The 20,234-nt window shown below is 46.8% G+C and overlaps 1 protein-coding gene across 1 annotated transcript; it reads right to left on the bottom strand.

The window, feature by feature from the left end:
* Positions 1 to 2,724: 2,724 nt before the first annotated feature.
* Positions 2,725 to 13,458, bottom strand: smg9 (SMG9 nonsense mediated mRNA decay factor). Its single transcript, XM_065008120.1, is given in 16 exon segments — positions 2,725 to 2,976; positions 5,905 to 5,926; positions 9,317 to 9,379; positions 9,382 to 9,438; positions 10,021 to 10,146; positions 10,368 to 10,480; positions 10,567 to 10,668; positions 10,990 to 11,099; positions 11,177 to 11,205; positions 11,208 to 11,265; positions 11,380 to 11,491; positions 11,666 to 11,778; positions 12,502 to 12,599; positions 12,804 to 13,008; positions 13,140 to 13,214; positions 13,315 to 13,458. Coding segments are annotated over 16 exon segments (1,506 nt in total). The 3' UTR covers positions 2,725 to 2,897.
* Between the last annotated feature and the right edge of the window lie 6,776 nt (positions 13,459 to 20,234).

The following is a 20,234-nucleotide window of genomic DNA, read 5'->3' as shown; positions in this document are numbered from 1 at the left end:
GGGGCCTTGTAGAAACTTGTTAGGCTACTAATTTTCAATAACCATGTATGACCACAAAAGCCTGTGTATAGTACGGCCAAGTACAGTAAAATAATGTGGTTGAAATGTGACTGGCTATATGCCAACATATATCATAGGAATTTAAATTACTAGTGATGCCACTGTGCGATTCTGGGAAGAATAAAAAGGCTAAAAATGAAAAACACAGATCCATAACTATAGACTGAGATCCCGTCACTCAGCCGGTGCTTACAACAAAGATGTCATTTGATAATTGATTGTTCACTCATTTGAATGTAAATGTAACACATTTAAGGGTGGTTCACACCAAAAAAATAGATACAACTTCAGCAAATACTTGCTCAATATAGATTTGATATCTTTCAAGTGTCTTTTATAGGGGAGTACATGATCCACTCCACGAACATGTGAGAATGCCAACCAACTGTTAATCAACTGTTGTTTACAAATCATTCATACTTGTGTCAAGGATTAGAATCTAATTTTCAGTTTTGAAATACCCAATTCTAACATTTAAAAATCTGATTAGAAAAGTTTTGTAAAACTTGGTCCTGTTGATTACTATAATTCCCAGCTGTGTCTCACTCTAGATAACTGCTGTCTGAAACCAGACATACACTGAAGGTGGACAACGAAACGTTTGTGTTAGTTTATTCCCTGGCCTGCTGAAAACAAAAAAATGAAAGCGGAAGTTGGGAAGTTTTGTATATTCTGTGTTCAAACCACCCTTTATTCGTGGTAGATTGGTTTAACACACCAACATTTTGAGTTTGAGCGCAATGGTACATAAAAACATTATTTATTTTCATAAAGACTTCACTCATGCGCTGCTTATTCGGCGAGTGTAACATCATTAGTTATAAACTAAGTAAAGAATATTTGTGTTAATCTGCATCCATCCCTTATGGCACTTTATTGGGGTATTCCCTTATAGAGTCACATGATGTTGTTTGTAAAATGCTATGTTCTCATTGCAATATGACAATGTTGCATGTACTCTGAGTGTACAAAACATTAATAACACCTTCCTAATACTGAGTTGCACTTGGGCCATGGAATCTAAAATATGACAAAAGCGTTCCACAGGGATGGTGGCCCATGTTGACTCCAATGCTTCCCACTGTTGTGTCAAGTTGGCTGGATGCCCTTTGGATGGTGGACCATTCTTGATACACATGGGAAACTGTTGAGCATAAAAACCCAACAGCGTTGCAGTTCTTGACACACTCAAACTGGTGCACCTGGCACCTACTACTATACCCAGTTCAAAGGCACTTAAATCTTTTGTCTTGCCCATTCATCCTTTGAATGGCACACGTACACAATCCATGTCTCAATTGTCTCAAGGCTTAAAAGTCCTTATTTTACCAGTCTCATCTCCTTCATCTACACTGATTGAAGTGTATTTAACAGGTAACATCAATAAGGGATCATAACTTTCACCTGGTCAGTCTACATCAGGGAAAGAGCAGATGTCCCGTACACTCAGTGTATGTAGACACTGGTATGGTGCTGGTGTAGAATAAAGCCTTATGTTAAAAAGTGGCCCTTTTTTTTAATCACTGGACAAGTTAGTGGAAATACAGTTACTGTTGTGGTTGTACTGGTCTTCATTTTATATGCTTTGCGCAACTTAGGACTTCTAGTATCATGGTGTGGAGTCTCCTCAGGTCTTCCTCATCTCCAATTTCAGTACCTTTCCATGACTTCCCCAAACTGGTGAAGACAATGGAGAAGGAACTTCCTGTTCTCAAGAGGCATGTCCTGCTGTTAGCCATTCCTAACATGAGCCTGAAAACCAACCAGAGGAAGAACGAGGCTCTCCAAGCCAACATATGGTGATCAGCTCTTGTATCTGGCTGTGGGGCAACAAAACCAATTTCAGGTCTCTCCGTTAGTGTAGACATAACCATCTTGGTAAGGGAGATCAGAATGTACTATCAGGCTTTTGGTCTTAATAATGAGTCTCTGCAGAGCCTTGCTGGTAGAACAAATGTGCCAGTGGACTGCTGAAAGCAGTCCTCAAGTCCCCTCTGAACAAGGAGATGAGCAAAGACGCATCAACATTCTGACCAAGACAGCTGGGTCAACATTGATGGTCTGAAGATGCGCAAAACTTACTGAAAAAGGCTCTGAAGGCCGATGAGTGAGATACTGTCAAAGAGACTGTTTTGATTATGTTTATCAAGATCGAGGGATGTTTTTTCATAAGTGCCTTTTAAATATACAAGGAAACTATATCTTGCCCAAATATATACATAAAATACTATGCTTCCTTTTGCATATTCACACCAATTTAATCTCTATAACCTACAGCATGAAGTCTATTATTTTTTAAAGGATTCAATCACCACCATGACAGTCAAATTTGATGTTTTGAGATGATTGCGTAAATCAAAAAATATTTTTTGCTTCTGGATTTGAAAATAATCCTAGTTAAGATTAAGACTTAATCAATATTACTTGCCTGAAATGGAAAGGTTGTGGAATAGAAAGGATTTTATACTCTTTCTGAATGTTCTTAAAGTATTCTAATGTTACTACATCAGAAGGGAGATAACAGAGTATATCTTAACAAGGTTATTTACTGTCACATTGACACCTGAATCTGATCAGCTGTCCCCTTTCTCCCTCTGTTACAAAGCCAGAGCCACCAAAGTTGAACTGTTGAACTATCTGTAGTTCCATATGTTCCCAATGAGATGGACCTCTCCTCAACATCAAGCACCTCATATCACCACTGACTGAACCTGTGAGCCCAATAGTACTGGCACTGTCCATCTCCAGACCCACCTCTCTCTCTGTCTCTTCTGGTCCTGATGTAGGACAGGGACATCCATTTCCTCCAGTATATTCATAACAGGTTGACAGTGCTGCTAGGCAGGTAGACGACTGTATTCAGACAGGGCTGAGGACTTCTTCACCCCGCCCCAGATGCGAACTGCATAATGAAACCTGTGACGACCCTCCCACTCTGTCTGCCGTATTCTCTCTGTTATTTCCTTATTAGGATGCTGGTGGGCGGAGTTGGGAGGGTCGTCAGCTACATGGGAAACACCTGGGCCCGGTGTCTCCCAGGATAAATACACCACTTCCCCATTCATGGAGGAGACTCTCTCCATGCAGACACCCTCTGTAGATTGTGTTGTGGTTCTTGGTGTCCGTTTGTTTGTTTGTTTGTTTGCTTTGGCACCTTTCATCACCCTGCATTATCACATTCATGCATGCAAAACACTCACTTACACTACTGATTACTGATTACACACAGCATTGTCTATTATACTTAGTTGCTTTAGGTAATAAATACATATTTTGCTACTCATTATCTCCACGTTGTCTCCCTTTGTTACGGGCTTTGAGCCGGTTCGTGACAAGTGGGGGCTCATCCGGGATATTTGAACTATTGGTTTGGGAGACCGTGGAGGTACGTGTTTGGGTTGCATATTGTGTTTGATAGGCCCAGTATTGGTTGCCTTTTGTTGTTTGGTTTGTGTGCTTTGTTGGAGAGACTATAATGGTTAGTTTCCAGGCCCTGCCTAGCCTGAACTCTTGTTCTACTTTCTGTTGGGACATCAGTCTGAGGTGAGTAATCTGCTGTGTACCTCGGTGGGAGATTTGGGTAGGGTAGTGGAACTTGCTACCCGGAGCTATAGCCTTTTTTCCCTGATAGGTTTAGCGACGTGTTTCATTTTTTGGAATATGTTGGGCATGGTTAATGTTTGTTATTTTTGTGTGGTGTCTGTGGACTGAGCAGTTGTCTCGGGGGCACATCCGTGGCTTGGTGGAATTTGCCAGCATGCTGGGGAGTTCTATTTCCTTGCCAGCGGGCTACAGTGCGTAAATTCCCACCGCAAATCTGCACGAAGACTAGGGTTGAGTTATTGTAGGTTTTGGGAAGCTCTGTATCTCATCTCTCTTCTGTGGTACTCAGGGTGATTGTCAATTCTCGGGTTGTGGTCTGGTGTGCTCAGCAGAAGGGAAGAGCCAGAATTATTTTTTTTTTTGTGTGATTATGGCGTCTTATGTAGATAAGTTCATTCGCTCTCCATCAGAGGAATTGTTAGATTTAGGTACTAAAGAACAGCTGTTGAAGGTCGCGGAACACTACAAGGTTGAGATTAGTGATAAACGTCTAAAGAATTCTATTAGGTTGATATTGAAGGCCAATCTGATGGAGAGTGGTATTCTAGAAGTTACCACTGGGCCAGCCTCTGCTGAGGATTTGTCGTCTCCCCATAACGTTACAATGGACATTCCATCGGTTAGTCCTAGTAACCTTCTTTTGAACAGCAGAAAGAACTGCTTTTGTTACAGCTGGAGCATGATCGTGAGAAGAGAGAGCATGATCGGCAGCATGATCGTGAGAAGCTAGAGCATGATCGTGTAAAATATGAAAAGGAATTGGCATTTAAACAAGATATGGAGCGTGCTAAAATCAAATTCAAATTCAAATTCAGCTCTTAGTGTACACGATAGTGCCAGTTATGATAAAGTTAAAACAGCTGTGTTACAGATTTTTGATGAATTGGTCCCTGAGGCTTACATTCTTTTCGTTGTTTGAGCGGGTTGCTGACGCTAGGAGTTGGCAACGATTTAGAACTTTAAAAGTGTACACGGGATGATAAGCCAGACTCATGTTGAGTTTGACTCATGTTGACAGTTGTCTTTACAGTTTAATCGCTGGTGTTCCGCCTCTGCAGTTGTGACTTTCCAAGGGCTGTGTGATCTGATTATGTTAGAGCAATTTAAGGACACAATTCCTGATCGTATTGCCACGTATATTAATGAACAGAAAGTAAAGAATGTTGCTGAAGCTGCAGTTTTGGCAGACGAGTATGTGTTGACTCACAAAAGTGTCTTTGCAGAACCCCGTATTCGGAAAGAGTGGGGGCCTTCGGATAGATTTGGGCTTCGCTCACCGAGATACTTTGGTTCTCGGGCAGAGTTCTATTCAACTAGGGTTGAACCTGACTCCCATGGTAAAGCTGACTTTGGGCAGGAGTGTCACTACTGTCAAGGTTCAGGGCATTGGAAAAACGAATGTCCACTTCTCAGGTCAAAGGGTGCTTACGCTAAATCTAAGCCTACTGCATTAGCTGCACCTGTTCCACATCAGTTCATTCATAACTCATTTCCTCAGGCCCAGGAGAATGTGAAAGTCCATATTGATCCAGACTATTTACCTTTCATTACAGAAGGTTTTGTGTCTATGTTAGGAAGTAAAGACCTAGTGCCAGTGAAGATCCTGAGAGACACAGGTGCCTCTGAATCATTTGTGTTGGAGTCTGTGTTACCCTTTTCTGCTGAGACTGATTCGGGAATAGTGTTCTAATTAGGGAATAGGTTTGAACACTCTGTCAGTTCCATTGCATAAACTGATGTTGGATTGTGGGCTGGTGAAGGGTGAAGTTGTTGTGGGTGTGCGTCCTTCGTTGCCTATTGAGGGTATCGATGTTATCCTTGGGAATAACTTGGCTGGTGAGCGTGTATGGCCTGTCGTGTTTCCATCTCTAGTGGTTTCCACTAAGCCGTCATTTGTTGGGATTCCTGATGAGAGTGTACAGAGTTTCCCAGAGGTGTTCTCTGCGTGTGCAGTGACACGTTCTATGAGCCGTGGCGAACTGGTCACTGCGCCGACTAATGATAATAATACAAAGTATGTCACTGTTTTCCCTGTTATCCCGTTATCTGTAACCCGCTCAGATCTAATCAATGCGCAACGGGATGACCCCACGTTGGAAGAGTTGCGTGATCAAATTGTGCCTATAGAACAGTTGGGAGATGTCGCCCATGGCTATTTTCTCCAAGAGGATGTCCTGATGAGAAAGTGGGTGTCTCATGATAGTGTTTTTCTGGGGGAGGCAATTAGTCAGGTTGTTGTACCAGTTAAGCTTCGTAAGTTGGTGTTGGAAACTTCTCACAGCGACGTGGCTGGACATATGGGGGTGAGGAAAACCTACAATCGCATATTAAGACATTTCTTTTGGCCTAGATTAAAGAGGGATGTTTCTGATTTTATCAAAACTTGTCACACCTGTCAATTAACTGGTAAGCCTAATCAAGCTATTAAACCAGTACCATTGTTTCCTATTCCTGTACTCAGCCAACCTTTTGAGTATCTGATTATTGACTGTGTGGGTCCTCTGCCTCGTTCTAAAAAGGGTAGTAGTTACCTGTTCACTGTGATGTGTCAGACCACTAGGTTTCCTGCTGCCTATCCTCTCCGATCTATCACGACTAAATCGGTGTTAAAAGCTTTGACTCAGTTTCTCTCATTGTTTGGAATCCCTAAGGTCATTCAGAGTGATCAAGGATCTAATTTTACCTCTAATCTGTTTGGTCAGGTTCTTCAACAGCTCCATATTAAACACAATTTGTCTAGCGCCTATCACGCGCAAAGTCAAGGAGCACTGGAACGTTTCCATCAAACACTAAAGTCTTTGTTGAGAGCTTATTGTACTGAGATGGATAAGGATTGGGAGGAGGGGTTGCCTTGGTTACTGTTAGCTGCTTAGGGAAGTTTCACAGGAGAGCACAGGTTTCAGTCCAAATGACCTTGTGTTTGGACATAGGGTGCGTGGACTTTTATCTGTTCTCCAGGATGACTGGAAGTCTCCCGAGCCTCCTCAGTCCCTGTTATCGTATGTGTGTGATTTCCGGCGACTGCTGTATGCCGCTGGTGAAATGGCTAAAGAGAAGTTATCATCTTCACAGGAGAGGATGAAGGGCATATTTGATCGCCGAACTGAGCCTCGTCACTTTAGTCCAGGTGACCAGGTTCTTGCTCTGCTGCCAATTGTTGGTTCTCCTTTTCAAGCCAAGTTTCAAGGTCCATATACAGTGGTGCGCCAGTGCACTGAGCAAAATTATCTAGTTGCCACTCCAGAACGGAGGAAAGCACACCAGCTGTGCCATGTAAATCTGTTAAAACCCTATTATGCACGTTCCTCTGAGACTGAACAGTGGGATTCTACAGAGGACGGTAAACCTGTTCTTTTGGCTGATACCGTTGTTTCCTTGGGTTCTTGTCGTGCTAGATCTGTGCATGAGGAGGAAGATGTTCCTGGTCCTGACGATTGTATATTGCAGGGTAGATTGAAAAATTCAGAAACACTGGATATTTTAGACAGTCTTCTCACTCACCTACCTGTTGATGGGCGGAAAGAGATAGTTGGTCTGATTCAGAGATTTCCAGGTTTGTTTTCTGATACACCTACACGTACAAACTTAATAGAACATGATATTGACATTGGAGGTGCTGACCCCATTCGTCAGCGCTTCTATAGAGTTTCTTCAGAGAAACTACGTTGTCTGGATGCTGAGGTCAAGTACATGCTGGAGAGTAAGATAGCAGAGCCTTCTTTCTCCAGTTGGGCTTCTCCCTGTATCTTGGTCAGTAAACCGGATGGAACAAACCGTTTTTGTACGGACTACCGTAAGGTAAACAGTGTCACAAAATCAGATTCATTTCCTCTTCCTCGGATGGAGGACTGTGTTGATCAAGTCGGTGCAGCTAAGTTTGTGAGCAAATTTGACCTGTTAAAAGGCTATTGGCAGGTGCCACTGACGAGTAGGGCACGTGAAATCTCTGCCTTTATTACACCCTTTGGTCTGTACTCGTATTCAGTTATGAGTTTCGGTCTGCGCAATGCACCTGCCACTTTTCAGCGACTTATGAACAGGGTTGTCGCCGGTCTGACCGGGTGCGCTGTTTATTTGGACGATGTAGTGATCTATGCAGATACTTGGGAAGAACATCTGTCCCGTATTCAAGCCTTGTTCGAACGTCTGGCTGCGGGTCGCCTCACAATCAATCTGGCAAAATGTGAGTTTGCTCAGGCGACCATTACATACCTTGGAAAAATGGTTGGGCAGGGTGAAGTGCGTCCTGTTCGGGCTAAAGTGGTGGCTATTGATGCTTTTCCACCACCAACTACTAAAAAGGAACTGATGCGTTTCTTGGGCATGATTGGTTATTACCGTAGTTTTTGTAATAACTTCTCTACTGTGGTCGCTCCCTTGACAGATATGCTGAAAGCTAAGGCTGTTTATGTTTGGTCTACTCGTTGTCAACACGCTTTTGAAGAGGCAAAGAGGTTGCTTACCTCAACTCCAGTGCTGGCTGCTCCTCGCATGGATTTGTCATTTACCTTGCAGGTGGATGCTAGTCATGTGGGGGCAGGTGCATTTTTGCTGCAAGCAGATGTGTCTGGGATTGAGAGGCCTGTTAGTTTTTTTTCCAAAAAGTTTAACGATTATCAGTTGAACTATTCGGTTATTGAAAAGGAAGCGCTAGCATTAATTTGGGCACTACAACACTTCGAAGTGTATATCGGGTCGGGGGTAATACCTATTGTGGTCTACACCGACCATAACCCCCTCACTTTTTTGAGGTCCATGATGTGTCCAAACCAGAGGATAATGCGATGGTGTTTATTTTTACAATCATTCCATCTCGATGTGAGGCACATCCGGGGGACTGAAAACGTGATTGCTGATGCGCTCTCTCGTGCGCCCTGTTCCTAATGTTTACGTGACTGACCATTGTTTCGTATTGTCATGTTCTCTCTGTCCTGTATGCTCCCTCCTGGTCTTGTTTTCTTCTTTCCTCTTAAATGTTGCTTCCTGTGCGAAGGTCGCTGAGGTCTGGGGAGGAGGTTGGCTGGGGCAAATTGTAAGTGTGAACACGTAAACCCTCATCAATTTGTGGCGCAGAAGCTGTGTCAATTTGGAACTTAGAGACTGGTATTTTGTTCCGGGGTCCTTGTTGGTCCCCGGTTTTATGGGGGGGGATGTGACGACCCTCCCACTCTGTCTGCCGTATTCTCTCTGTTATTTCCTTATTAGGATGCTGGTGGGCGGAGTTGGGAGGGTCGTCAGCTACATGGGAAACACCTGGGCCCGGTGTCTCCCAGGATAAATACACCACTTCCCCATTCATGGAGGAGACTCTCTCCATGCAGACACCCTCTGTAGATTGTGTTGTGGTTCTTGGTGGCCGTTTGTTTGTTTGTTTGCTTTGGCACCTTTCATCACCCTGCATTATCACATTCATGCATGCAAAACACTCACTTACACTACTGATTACTGATTACACACACCATTGTCTATTATACTTAGTTGCTTTAGGTAATAAATACATATTTTGCTACTCATTATCTCCACGTTGTCTCCCTTTGTTACGGGCTTTGAGCCGGTTCGTGACAAACCTGTCACAACATAACAGTCAAACATATTTTCGAGTACAGTTTTGCCTCATTTCCATATCTTTGCCTCATTTCTTCTCTGTGAGGATGGTGTGACAGCTGACAGCGGGACATGGACAGGATTTGGCTGCGGAGCTTGGAGACCTGAGAGAGAAGGTGGGGTGTCCTCTGTAGCCCGGGAGGAGAGAGAAGAGGGGGGCGGCCCCAGACCCTAGAACAAAACACCAAGACACAGACATGGGGAATCAATATAACAAAGGAATGAGAGAGGAGAACATCCACAAAGATAGATATCTCCCTCACTAGCTTTAAGCACCAGCTGTCAGAGCATCTCACAGATCACTGCACCTGTACATAGCCCATCTGTAAATTGCCCATCCAACTACCTCATCCCCATACTGTATTTATTCATATCTTGCTCCTTTGCACCACAGTATCTCTACTTGCACATTCATCTTCTGCACATCTACCATTCCAGTGTTTAATTGCTATATAGTAATTACTTCGCCACCATGGCCTATTTATTGCCTTACCTCCCTTATCCTACCTCATTTGCACACACTGTATATAGCCTTTTTCTACATTATTATTGACTGTATGTTTGTTTATTCCATGTGTAACTCAGTGTTGTTGTATGTGTCAAACTGCTTTGCTTTATCTTGGCCAGGTCGCAGTTGCAAATGAGAACTTGTTCTCAACTAGCCTACCTGGTTAAATAAAGGTGAAATACAAAATAAATAGATAAAATAGACAGACGTGTGTGTGAAAACTAAGACATGGTATTTGCTCTGACCTGCTTTGGTTAGCGCGTCCTCCCCCTCATTCTCCATGAGGGGCAGCAAGAACATGTTGACCTCTGTTTCCAGGTAGTCGCAGTCCAGTCCAGGGAAAATAGTACAGTCCAGCATGGACAACGTGCCTGCATATAGAAACCAGAACATGATCAGTCAATACATGCTAACTAAACCCATGTCTGCACACTTTATGTTTTTTTTTAATGACATTTGTCACTGCTTTGCACTTCTCACCCTTCAAAAAGATGCACGTGCAGGAATCCTAATATAGAAACAACACAATAGTATAGTGTTTAAATATGTGAATGTTGTGATAAGCCTGTTGGTACATCCTCTCCAGTCTAACCTTTGTATTTCAGGTGGGAGTGGGCCATCAGCTTGTCCACTGCCATGTGCATCTTCTTCAGGTTTCTGGGACAGAACTCATCACGACTAGATTTGTTCTGCAGGAACACTAGACAACAGAACAATACATTATTGAGCATTCAGTACACTGAGCCGGAACTAGAGTGAGTGTGTGTGTGTCTGTCACCTATGTGAGTAGGTGTGGGTAGTACTCTGATCCCTCTTCGGTGCCAGAGGAGCCAGTGCTGTCATGGCTGGCTGAGGGGGTGGAGGGCTTTAACATCTCTGTTGTCTGGAGGAACCTGGTCAGAGAAAATATCATCACCACAGAGACACTTCATAAAACCTGGTCAGAATATTCACACAGCACATCAACCACTACAACGACAATATGAATATGATATCAGAACATTCCCAATGTTGTGACAACACAATGGATGCATGGGTGTAAAACCTTTCCATGGTGATGAGTGGAAAATGTAATGCCACAGCCAAAATACACTCAGACACAGAACACTACCCTCCAATGATGATCCTATCTGCCCTGATTTGAAAACCCCATGATAAGCATTAGTGAATCAGTGCTAATGGACTCTTGTTTCCCAGACGGGTGGGGTGGTTACCTGTAGATGTTGATGTCAGTGAACCAGTATTGAATCAAAATGACCACGTGGCACACTGTGAACAGGAAGGCAGTGATCTGAAGAGAATGATAAAAAAATGAATCATGAGACTGGATCAGATGAGACAGAAAGTAGCTCTCCTTTAGAGCCTCTGTTGCCCAGTGCCCCCTGCTGGCCCCTCACTGACCTGCATCTCCACGTAGGTGTGAGGAAGATTGGAGGCAGCTTACGTTCGTTGTTGATTAGGCGATCCAAAATGGAGGGGCTAAGAATGGGCTGGAGGAAAACATTGGTATAGAAAATAACATTGGAGCAAGAGGAATGGTATATGAATAAATACAAAATTTGAGATACAGTGAATCGCCTTAAACGCTGATGCCTTAATCTGACCTGTGTGTCCAAGAAGATGACTCTTTCCTGGGTAATGTAGAAGTCAATACCAGTGCTCTGGTTCCCTCCTCTCTCTTTGATCTCCTGAGTCTGAGCCCTGAACACATAGCCCCTACACAAACACACATAGACCTGTCAGACATAGACACAATACAACCATATGTTACTGTTAACTTTAAAATTGAATTACATTAATTTACAATATAAAGTACAATATACAACACAATATTCCCTGTCTTTATAGATGGAAAGAGCTCCATGTAAGGGGGTGTCAATAGAACAATACCTTTGGTCTTCTTCAGGTGCGTTGGCAGACAGGAGAGACATGATGGTGGATTTCCCTGTTCCCTGCAGGCCAATGACTCCCACTACCAACATGTCTGTCTGGTACCTTAGGTACTGTAACACAGGACAACACAACTGTTACACAACATGACTCTCTGGCTCCGTGTTTCCTCTGGAAAAATGTGTACCAGTGGGGAAAAAGGTTGCAGTGGAGGGGGTTAAGAGGGGGGTCCGGGTCTCCCCGGATAATTTTTATGTATAAGGACTGAGAAGCACAGTTCTTGCAATTTTTTAAAAGGTCATTCTTCTCCAAAATGAATGAAAATAAAATTATTCTGACACTATCTGAATTTTTACATTTTAAGATATTGGACCATGCATGGTCCATATTATCAGATAAGCTATTAGCAATAAACATTATCACCTGTAGCCCAACCAATAAAAGGCATAGTGGCTAGAAATAAATTGGCTGAATCATGGTGTCGCTATCTGCATTTACCCTATTGATCTAATCATTAGCTAGTGGGATATTTTAACTAGTTAGCATCATATTGATTAATTTTGAGCCCCCCGAAAATATTTTTGAGGTAGGGTGGCGTTTTACCTCAAGCTACCCTAAAATTGACCCATGTTATATTCAGGCCCCCTTTTCCCTATGCACTCACAAATAAAGTGTTGAGCAGTAAGGTGCTTAACCATTGAGCTCCTAATAACTCTGGGTATAAATGGTGCAGTTCATGCATATTTAGGAGTTGATAAATAAATATAAATAAATGAATAAAGTTGCATATGTTACACATATGTATGGCATGACAACGATAATCAGAAGAGCTTTACCTCCATGGCGCTGTCACACCAGTTCATCTGATCGTCCACCAGCTTGATGCTGTGCTTCATCTTCTCAGGGGGGACGAGCTTGGTCTGGACAATCACAGCTGTAAGTAACGTACATATGTTAGAGATTGTATTCACTGCTACAGTAAATAAATGCTTATAATGGCTAGGGTAATGCTGGTGATCAGTAGACATGTCCTGCATCCATGGTGGTCTGAGGCCTTTCTTTTATTGTCTGTATTATGTCTCTGGTCACTGATGACACTAGTAAAGAAAGCAGTGGTCTTTGACCAGTATTGACTCACGGTCGACAGCACCGCTGGAAGCAGCTGCTCCCATGCCTCTGTTTTGGATCTGGTAGACAGGTTGGGTAGGGCGCTGGCCCTCCCTCTCTAGCTTTGAGGCCCCAGAGCCAGAGGCCGGAGAAGCCACCTCAGGAGGGGTCCCTGGTTTCCCCCCATCCTCCCTGGTCTTGATGAGCATGATGGGTACACTCTTGGAAGGCTTGGACTGAAACAAAACAAGAGTCAATGCATTATACTTGTTGTTGTATTTACTGTCAAGACCCATGCATCTGAATTCAGTAAAAACCTTCAGACATCTTACAGACAACAACCTTCAGCGAGAGAATCTCTCCTTACCCGTTCTCCAAGGGGTTTGGCCAGTATGATGGGGTTCTTCTGAAGGAGTGGTCCTGGAAGCTCCTCACTGGCATCCTTCAAAGACCTTCAAAGACCAGATAAGAACTACAATAAACTAAAGAAGCCCATAGAGATCATTTTCCTGCATAGGAAAGCCGTGCACTCTTGTTCTTACCCTGCATTCTCTGGGGACATATTCTCGATCTCGACTGGGACCAGAGAGGTTTTGCCCCGGGGGACCCACATCTCTGTCTCGGCGTGGCCTTCTCCTCCGTCCCTGTCCATACACGCCGGGTTGAATGTGGCCAGATTCTGACATGTTGCACACTGTGGTCAACTGTCAAAATAAAATGGGAACAGATAGCTACAACATCAGTTCAAATGTAATGGATACTGCTCTACTGATATGCAGCAGCTAGCTACAGTAACAAATATATTTGGGTGGAATGGATCTGAAGAGGGGCTATTTACACAATTCCTGGCTCTTAAAAGCGGAAGTAGCTGCAGGTGGGTCGACGCACTTCCGGCAACAGAAATGCCAATGGCGGACTCGAAAAACATACGTGTTTGTAGTGTCCCGCAGTGCTCAAATTCCAAACAAAAAACAGTCATATATCCCCCTCGCATTGAAGAAGAAGTGGGGGCATGCAATTAGAAGAGACGTCGAGGAAGCATATTCTGTATATTTGCAACTTACACTTCAACCCTGGCGACTTCGTCAGACCGCAAGGGTCTGAAGCCGGGGGCTGTTCCTAGACGTTTCCAATGGAACGACTATCATCCCGCAACAACGCGGGAATCTGGATATGAAAGGGCAAAGACTCGTCTTGGAGTTGATGTTCGAGAAACCGAGAACCAGGAGCCGGACACTTAACTGTGACCACGACTATACGAAACCTCTTCTTGGTAAGTGGTGAATGTCTATTATTATTATTATTATTATTAGCTAGATCAACTCGATGTCCAGGTAAAGTGGACAGGAACATTCTAAATAGATGATATACCTACTACACGAACAGCCATGAACAAACCATGGAAATTGCCATAGTTGTAGCCGGGAGAGTACTTCCGGCGCCGACAGAGATGGCCGCCTCGCTTCGTGTTCCTAGGAAACTATGCAGTTTTTTGCTTTTTTATGTGTTATTTCTTACATTGGTACCCCAGGTCATCTTAGGTTTCATTACATACAGTCGAGAAGAACTACTGAACATAAGAGCAGCGTCAACTCACCATCAGTACGACCAAGAATATGACTTTCGCGAAGCGGATCCTGTGTTCTGCCTTTCACCCAGGACAACGGCATGGATCCCAGCCGGCGACCCCAAAAAAACGACTTCGTAAAAGGGGGAAACGAAGCGATCTTCTGGTCAGACTCCGGAGACGGGCACATCGTGCACCACTCCCTAGCATTCTTCTCGCCAATGTCCAGTCTCTTGACAACAAGGTTGATGAAATCCGAGCAAGGGTAGCATTCCAGAGGGACATCAGAGACTGTAACGTTCTTTGCTTCACGGAAACATGGCTCACTGGAGAGACGCTATCGGAGTCGGTGCAGCCAGCTGGTTTCTCCACGCATCGCGCCGACAGAAACAAATATCTTTCTGGTAAGAAGAGGGGTGGGGGCGTATGCTTCATGGTTAACGTGACGTGGTGTAGTAGGGAGAGGGTAGTGAGGTCTGCACAACGCATCACCGGGGGCAAACTACCTGCCCTCCAGGACACCTACACCACCCGATGTCACAGGAAGGCCATAAAGATCATCAAGGACAACAACCACCCGAGCCACTGCCTGTTCACCCCGCTATCATCCAGAAGGCGAGGTCAGTACAGGTGCATCAAAGCTGGGACCGAGAGACTGAAAAACAGCTTCAGACTGTTAAACAGCCACCACTAACATTGAGTGGCTGCTGCCAACACACTGACTCAACTCCAGCCACTTTAATAATGGGAATTGATGGGAAATTATGTAAAATATATCACTAGCCACTTTAAACAATGCTACCTAATATAATGTTTACATACCTTACATTCATATCATATGTATACGTATATACTGTACTCTATATCATCTACTGCATCTTTATGTAATACATGTATCACTAGCCACTTTAACTATGCCACTTTGTTTACATACTCATCTCATATGTATATACTGCACTCAATACCATCTACTGTATCTTGCCTTTGCCGCTCTGTACCATCACTCATTCATATATCTTTATGTACATATTCTTTATCCCCTTACACTTGTGTCTATAAGGTAGTAGTTTTGGAATTGTTAGCTAGATTACTTGTTGGTTATTACTGCAGCAGGGTAGCCTAGTGGTTAGAGCGTTGGTCTAGTAACCGGAAGGTTGCAAGTTCAAATCCCCGAGCTGACAAGGTACAAATCTGTCGGTTCTGCCCCTGAACAGGCAGTTAACCCACTGTTCCTAGGCCGTCATTGAAAATAAGAATTTGTTCTTAACTGACTTGCCTAGTTAAATAAAGGTAAAATAAATATATATATAAAAAAAAGAGTATGATTAGCTAAAAGTATGCCTGAACGGTGCTACAATTTACTAACCAAATTTTACACCGCATTTACAAACGTCAGAACTCCAATCAGTTTACAAAACATGTGTTGTATTCATTACGTCTTGCAATGGAAACAGTTTAACGTTTAAGAACCAAACGGAAGAAAACGGGGAGGGACCTAGCACATACCTACTTGAATTTGTCCAATAGAAACTCGCACAGACAGCTGTGTGTTATGTGCTAGGCTAGGAGGTGGTTGTGTTGTACTGACCAGTACCCGGTGTTCGCGGGGTCCGACATGTCAATCAACCTGCTATCTGCCAATCACGGGAATGCCTGGAATGTTCTGATGCCGGGCATCCTGGTGGTTGGCGGAGTGGCGTGGAGGGGGGTTGGGCATTGGAAGTTAAGACCAGGTTCAGCCTTTGTTCTCTCTCTCTTACGTCTGGGCTTCACAAGAGAAGGTTACGATTGGCTTGTGGGTTATCTGTCATCTATTTGGCGTGTGCTACGGCCCAAACAGTAGCCTGTGTAAAGTTGGTTCAATAAACCGTCAATTCGCAAACTCAAGCCTCTGTCTGGACAATTGTTCATTTATGATCTAGTCAGGTCATTACATTGGTGTCAGAAGTAAAAACGTTGATACAAGTTAGCCAGCTAGCTAGCTGACTTATGTGGCTAGCTACCGTAGGTGAGAACGGGGATTGAAAATGCTTCGAGGAATCCGAAAGTGAAGGTGGAGGTAGGGGACGATTATGGCCAAGGAGGTGCGTGTGAATGGACGTCGGGGTTCTGTCTGAGGAGATCGCCAGGGCGTCGGAGCGCAGAGGCCGCTTGAGGGAGGACGTTAGAGTGATGGTGGCTGAAGCGGGCATGAGTGCATCGTCGAGTGTATTTCGCGCGGATTCTGGTGGGCGGACCGAAGTGGCGACGTCGACGCGGCGTGACGAGGAATCTGGGGCTCAGGATGTAAACAAACATGGCGGCGCCCAGTTCCCGGCTGCGTCCGTATCTGTTAAGACCCCGAAGTATTCCGGTAAGGCGGATTGGGAAGCTTTTCATGCTCAGTTTGAACTGTTAGCTCATTTTAGGGGTGGTCGGATGAAGAAAGGGCACTGCAGTTGGCTTTATGCCTCACGGATGAAGCTCTGTCCTGTTTGATATTGATTAGCCCCGAGGACAGGCATGATTATGGTGCTCTAGTGGGAGCACTGAGGAGGCGCTATGGACAGTGTGTACAGCCCGGGCTACTGCGCTCCGAACTGAGGAATAGACGCAGGCAGCCTGGAGAGCCTCTACGGGTGCTAGCTAATGACATTGAGAGCCTCTCTCGGCGGGCATATGCTCACATGCCCCCCCTCCGTGCAGAGCGAGCTAGCACGGGACCAGTTCATACAGGCGCTCTCCCCTACGGAGCTGCGCATACAGACCCAGCTGGCTCATCCTGAGTCCTTGCAGACAGCCTTGGAGATGGCTTTGGAGAGGGAGCTGGTGTGGGCTGGGGCTTCAGCTGGGGCTTTGGTGGGGGTGCAGGGAGACACACCCTCTGTGCGAGCTGGGGGGCAGAGCAGCCCGGAGCCGGAAAAGCCTGCTTGGGTGGCCGAAATGACAGAACTAATTCGGGCTGTGTCCCTACAGGCGGCACGAAACACAAGCCCTGGTCCCAGGGTCTGCTGGGGTTGTGGCCAGCCAGGCCATCTGCGCCGAGATTGCCCCATGTCCCCCAGAGCTCAGGGAAACGGCTCGGGGTCCGCATAGACCGGGTAGTGCGGACCCCTGGCTTTCTATCCCAACCACCATCATCTTCAGGAGGAGCCCACCGGCACAGACGGGAAGCAAGGCTCCACTTCCCCCAGAAGCAGACGAGGGCAAGCGGGGGGAGCCTGTTGTTGTGGTGGGCCGGACCTGTGTTGGGGACTTTTGTCATGTCCCTGTCACTGTGGAGGGGGTGCCCTGCTCCGCCCTGGTGGACACTGGGTCCACAGTAACCCTGGTGAGGCCAGATATTGTGCCAGGTTGGACTCAGTGTGAGCCTACAACTGTGCAGCTCCGCACAGTCACAGGTGAGCTGGCACCCATGAAAGGGAAGGGAATAATGACTCTGACAGTAGGGGGCAGGACTGTGCGTCATCCTGTGTGGGTGGCGGCTGTGCAGGACCCTTGTATCCTGGGGTTGGACTTTCTTAGGAGCACAGGCTGCCAGTTAGACGTAAATAGGGGCACACTGAGCTTCCAGGGAGGGACGGAAGTCACCATGGCCCCCCCTAATGTCACATTCACTCAACCCAACAAACCCTTTACTCCAACAGTTAAAGCAGCAGAGACTCATGGCTGTGCCCCCTCCCCCACAGCTGTGTGTGACTTTTCCCCAGTCCCCCTGTCACCTACGGCGGTGTGTTACATTCCCCAGCTACCTCCATGACACAGCCCTCTGTGAGCCCGGGCCGCACCCCCAGCCCAGCTACCCCAGATGGGAGAGGAGAGGACACTGTCTGCAGTGAGGGAGATATGGGGGAGGAACTGTGTTGGTCTTGACCCTGAGCAGCAGGAACGGTTGTGGCAGTTGCTGTTTGAATTCAGAGACAGCTTTGCGTTGAGTGAGGAAGAGGTGGGTCAGACTCTTCTGGTGCAGCATGAGATCGACACAGGTGATGCTCGACCCATCAAGATGCGTCCCCGCCGTATCCCGCTGGCACGCCAGGAGGCGGCAGACAAGGCTGTGTTGGAGATGCAGCGGGCAGACTTCATTGAGCCCTCAGACAGCCCCTGGGCGGCGCCAGTCGTCATGGTTCCGAAGAAGGGGGGCAAGCTGAGGTTCTGTGCGGACTACAGGCGGCTGAATGAGGTAACCAGGAAGGACTCATACCCCATACCACGTATCGATGAGTCGCTGGACCTGGTTAGGGGTCCTCCTGGTTCTCCTCACTAGACCTCCGCAGTGGCTACTGGCAGGTGCCCCTCTCCCCAGAGGCCAGAGCCAAAACTGCGTTCTCCACTAACAGAGGACACTGGCAGTTCAAGGTCCTGTGCTTTGGCCTGTGCAACGCTCCAGCTACTTTTGAGCGTTTGATGGACAGGGTGCTGGATGGCATCCCCGACAGCAGTGTCTGGTATACCTCGATGACATCCTGGCCCATGGCAGCTCCTTCCAGTCAGCCCTGGGGCGCTACGGCGTGTGCTGGAGAGGGTGGCTGCCGCAGGTCTGAAGCTCCACCCCGAGAAGTGCCACTTCATGAGGAGAGAGGTGTCCTTCTTGGGCCACCGAGTGGGGAAGGAGGGGATCAGCACCATGGAGGACAAGGTAGGGGCTGTCAGAGACTGGCCCACCCCCACCGACCAGCGTCAGCTGAAGAGCTTCCTGGGCCTGGCCTCGTACTACAGGAGGTTTGTACGGGGCTTCTCAAGCGTTGCTGCTCCACTGAACCGCCTGCTGCCGAAGGACAAGGCTTTCACTTGGACAGTGGAGTGTGAGGAGGCGTTCAACACCCTCAAACGTGCACTGATCGAGGCCCCGTGCTCGCCCCCTGACCTCACCTTGCCCTTTATCCTGGACACAGACGCGAGCAATGTGGGCATGGGTGGGGTGCTGGCCCAGGTGGGGCCAGAGGGGAGAGAGTGGTGGCGTACTTCAGCAAAACATTTGACAAACATGAGCGCCGCTACTGTGTCACCCGGCGGGAGCTCTTGGCTGTTGTGGCTTCCGTCAAACACTTCAAGTACTACCTGGGTGGTCTGCCCTTTACTGTAAGGACTGACCACTCTGCTCTCCAGTGGCTCATGTCTTTCAGAGAGCCAGAGGGGCAGGTGGCACGCTGGTTGGAGGAGCTTCAGCCGTATGACTTCACGGTGGTGCACAGGGCAGGGGCACGCCACTCCAACGCCGACGCCATGTCCCGTCGGCCCTGTACTGCAGACGGCTGCCGCCACTGTGAACGGAGAGAGGGACTGGAGAGAGCTGCGGGCAGAGGAGGGTGTCTGTGCCACAGTGTGTCGGGCGGCGGGCCTGTCTGCTGTGAGCTGCAGACTGTCGACGTGGCTGAATGGCGGCAGCAGCAGGGACGGGACACAGACCTACAGCCAGTGCTACAGTGGGTAGAGGCGCAGGTGAGGCCACCATGGGAAGAGGTGACAGCGCTCTCACTCGCGACCAAAGGGTTGTGGTCGAAGTTTGAGAGACTGCGGCTGGCTGATGGCGTGCTACAGCGGGCATGGAAGGAGTCAGCTACGGGAGAGGAGAGGTGGCAGGTGGTGGTCCCAAAAGCATTGCGGGAGGCTGTGCTCCAGAGTACTCATGGGGGGTGGGGACTGGACACTTTGGGGTCACAAAAACACTGCGCCGTCTCCGTCAGGGCTTCTACTGGGGGCAGCACAAGAGGGATGTGGAGGACTTTTGTCGCCGCTGTGACAACTGCACAGCGAGAAAGGGCCCCCAGGCCGCTCTCATGCTCAGCTCCAACAGTTCCCAGTGGGGGCTCCCATGGAGAGGGTGGGAGTGGATGTAGTTGGGCCGTTCCCCACCACAGACAGTGGAAACCGCTGGGTGCTTACGGCCATGGACTATTTCACAAAATGGCCCGA

This window comes from Oncorhynchus nerka, linkage group LG3 (assembly GCF_034236695.1).
Source record: "Oncorhynchus nerka isolate Pitt River linkage group LG3, Oner_Uvic_2.0, whole genome shotgun sequence".
In the NCBI taxonomy this organism is placed as follows: Eukaryota; Metazoa; Chordata; class Actinopteri; order Salmoniformes; family Salmonidae; genus Oncorhynchus; species Oncorhynchus nerka.
The sequence above is the reverse complement of the archived record's forward strand: the minus strand, read 5'-3'. Positions and strand labels throughout refer to the sequence as shown.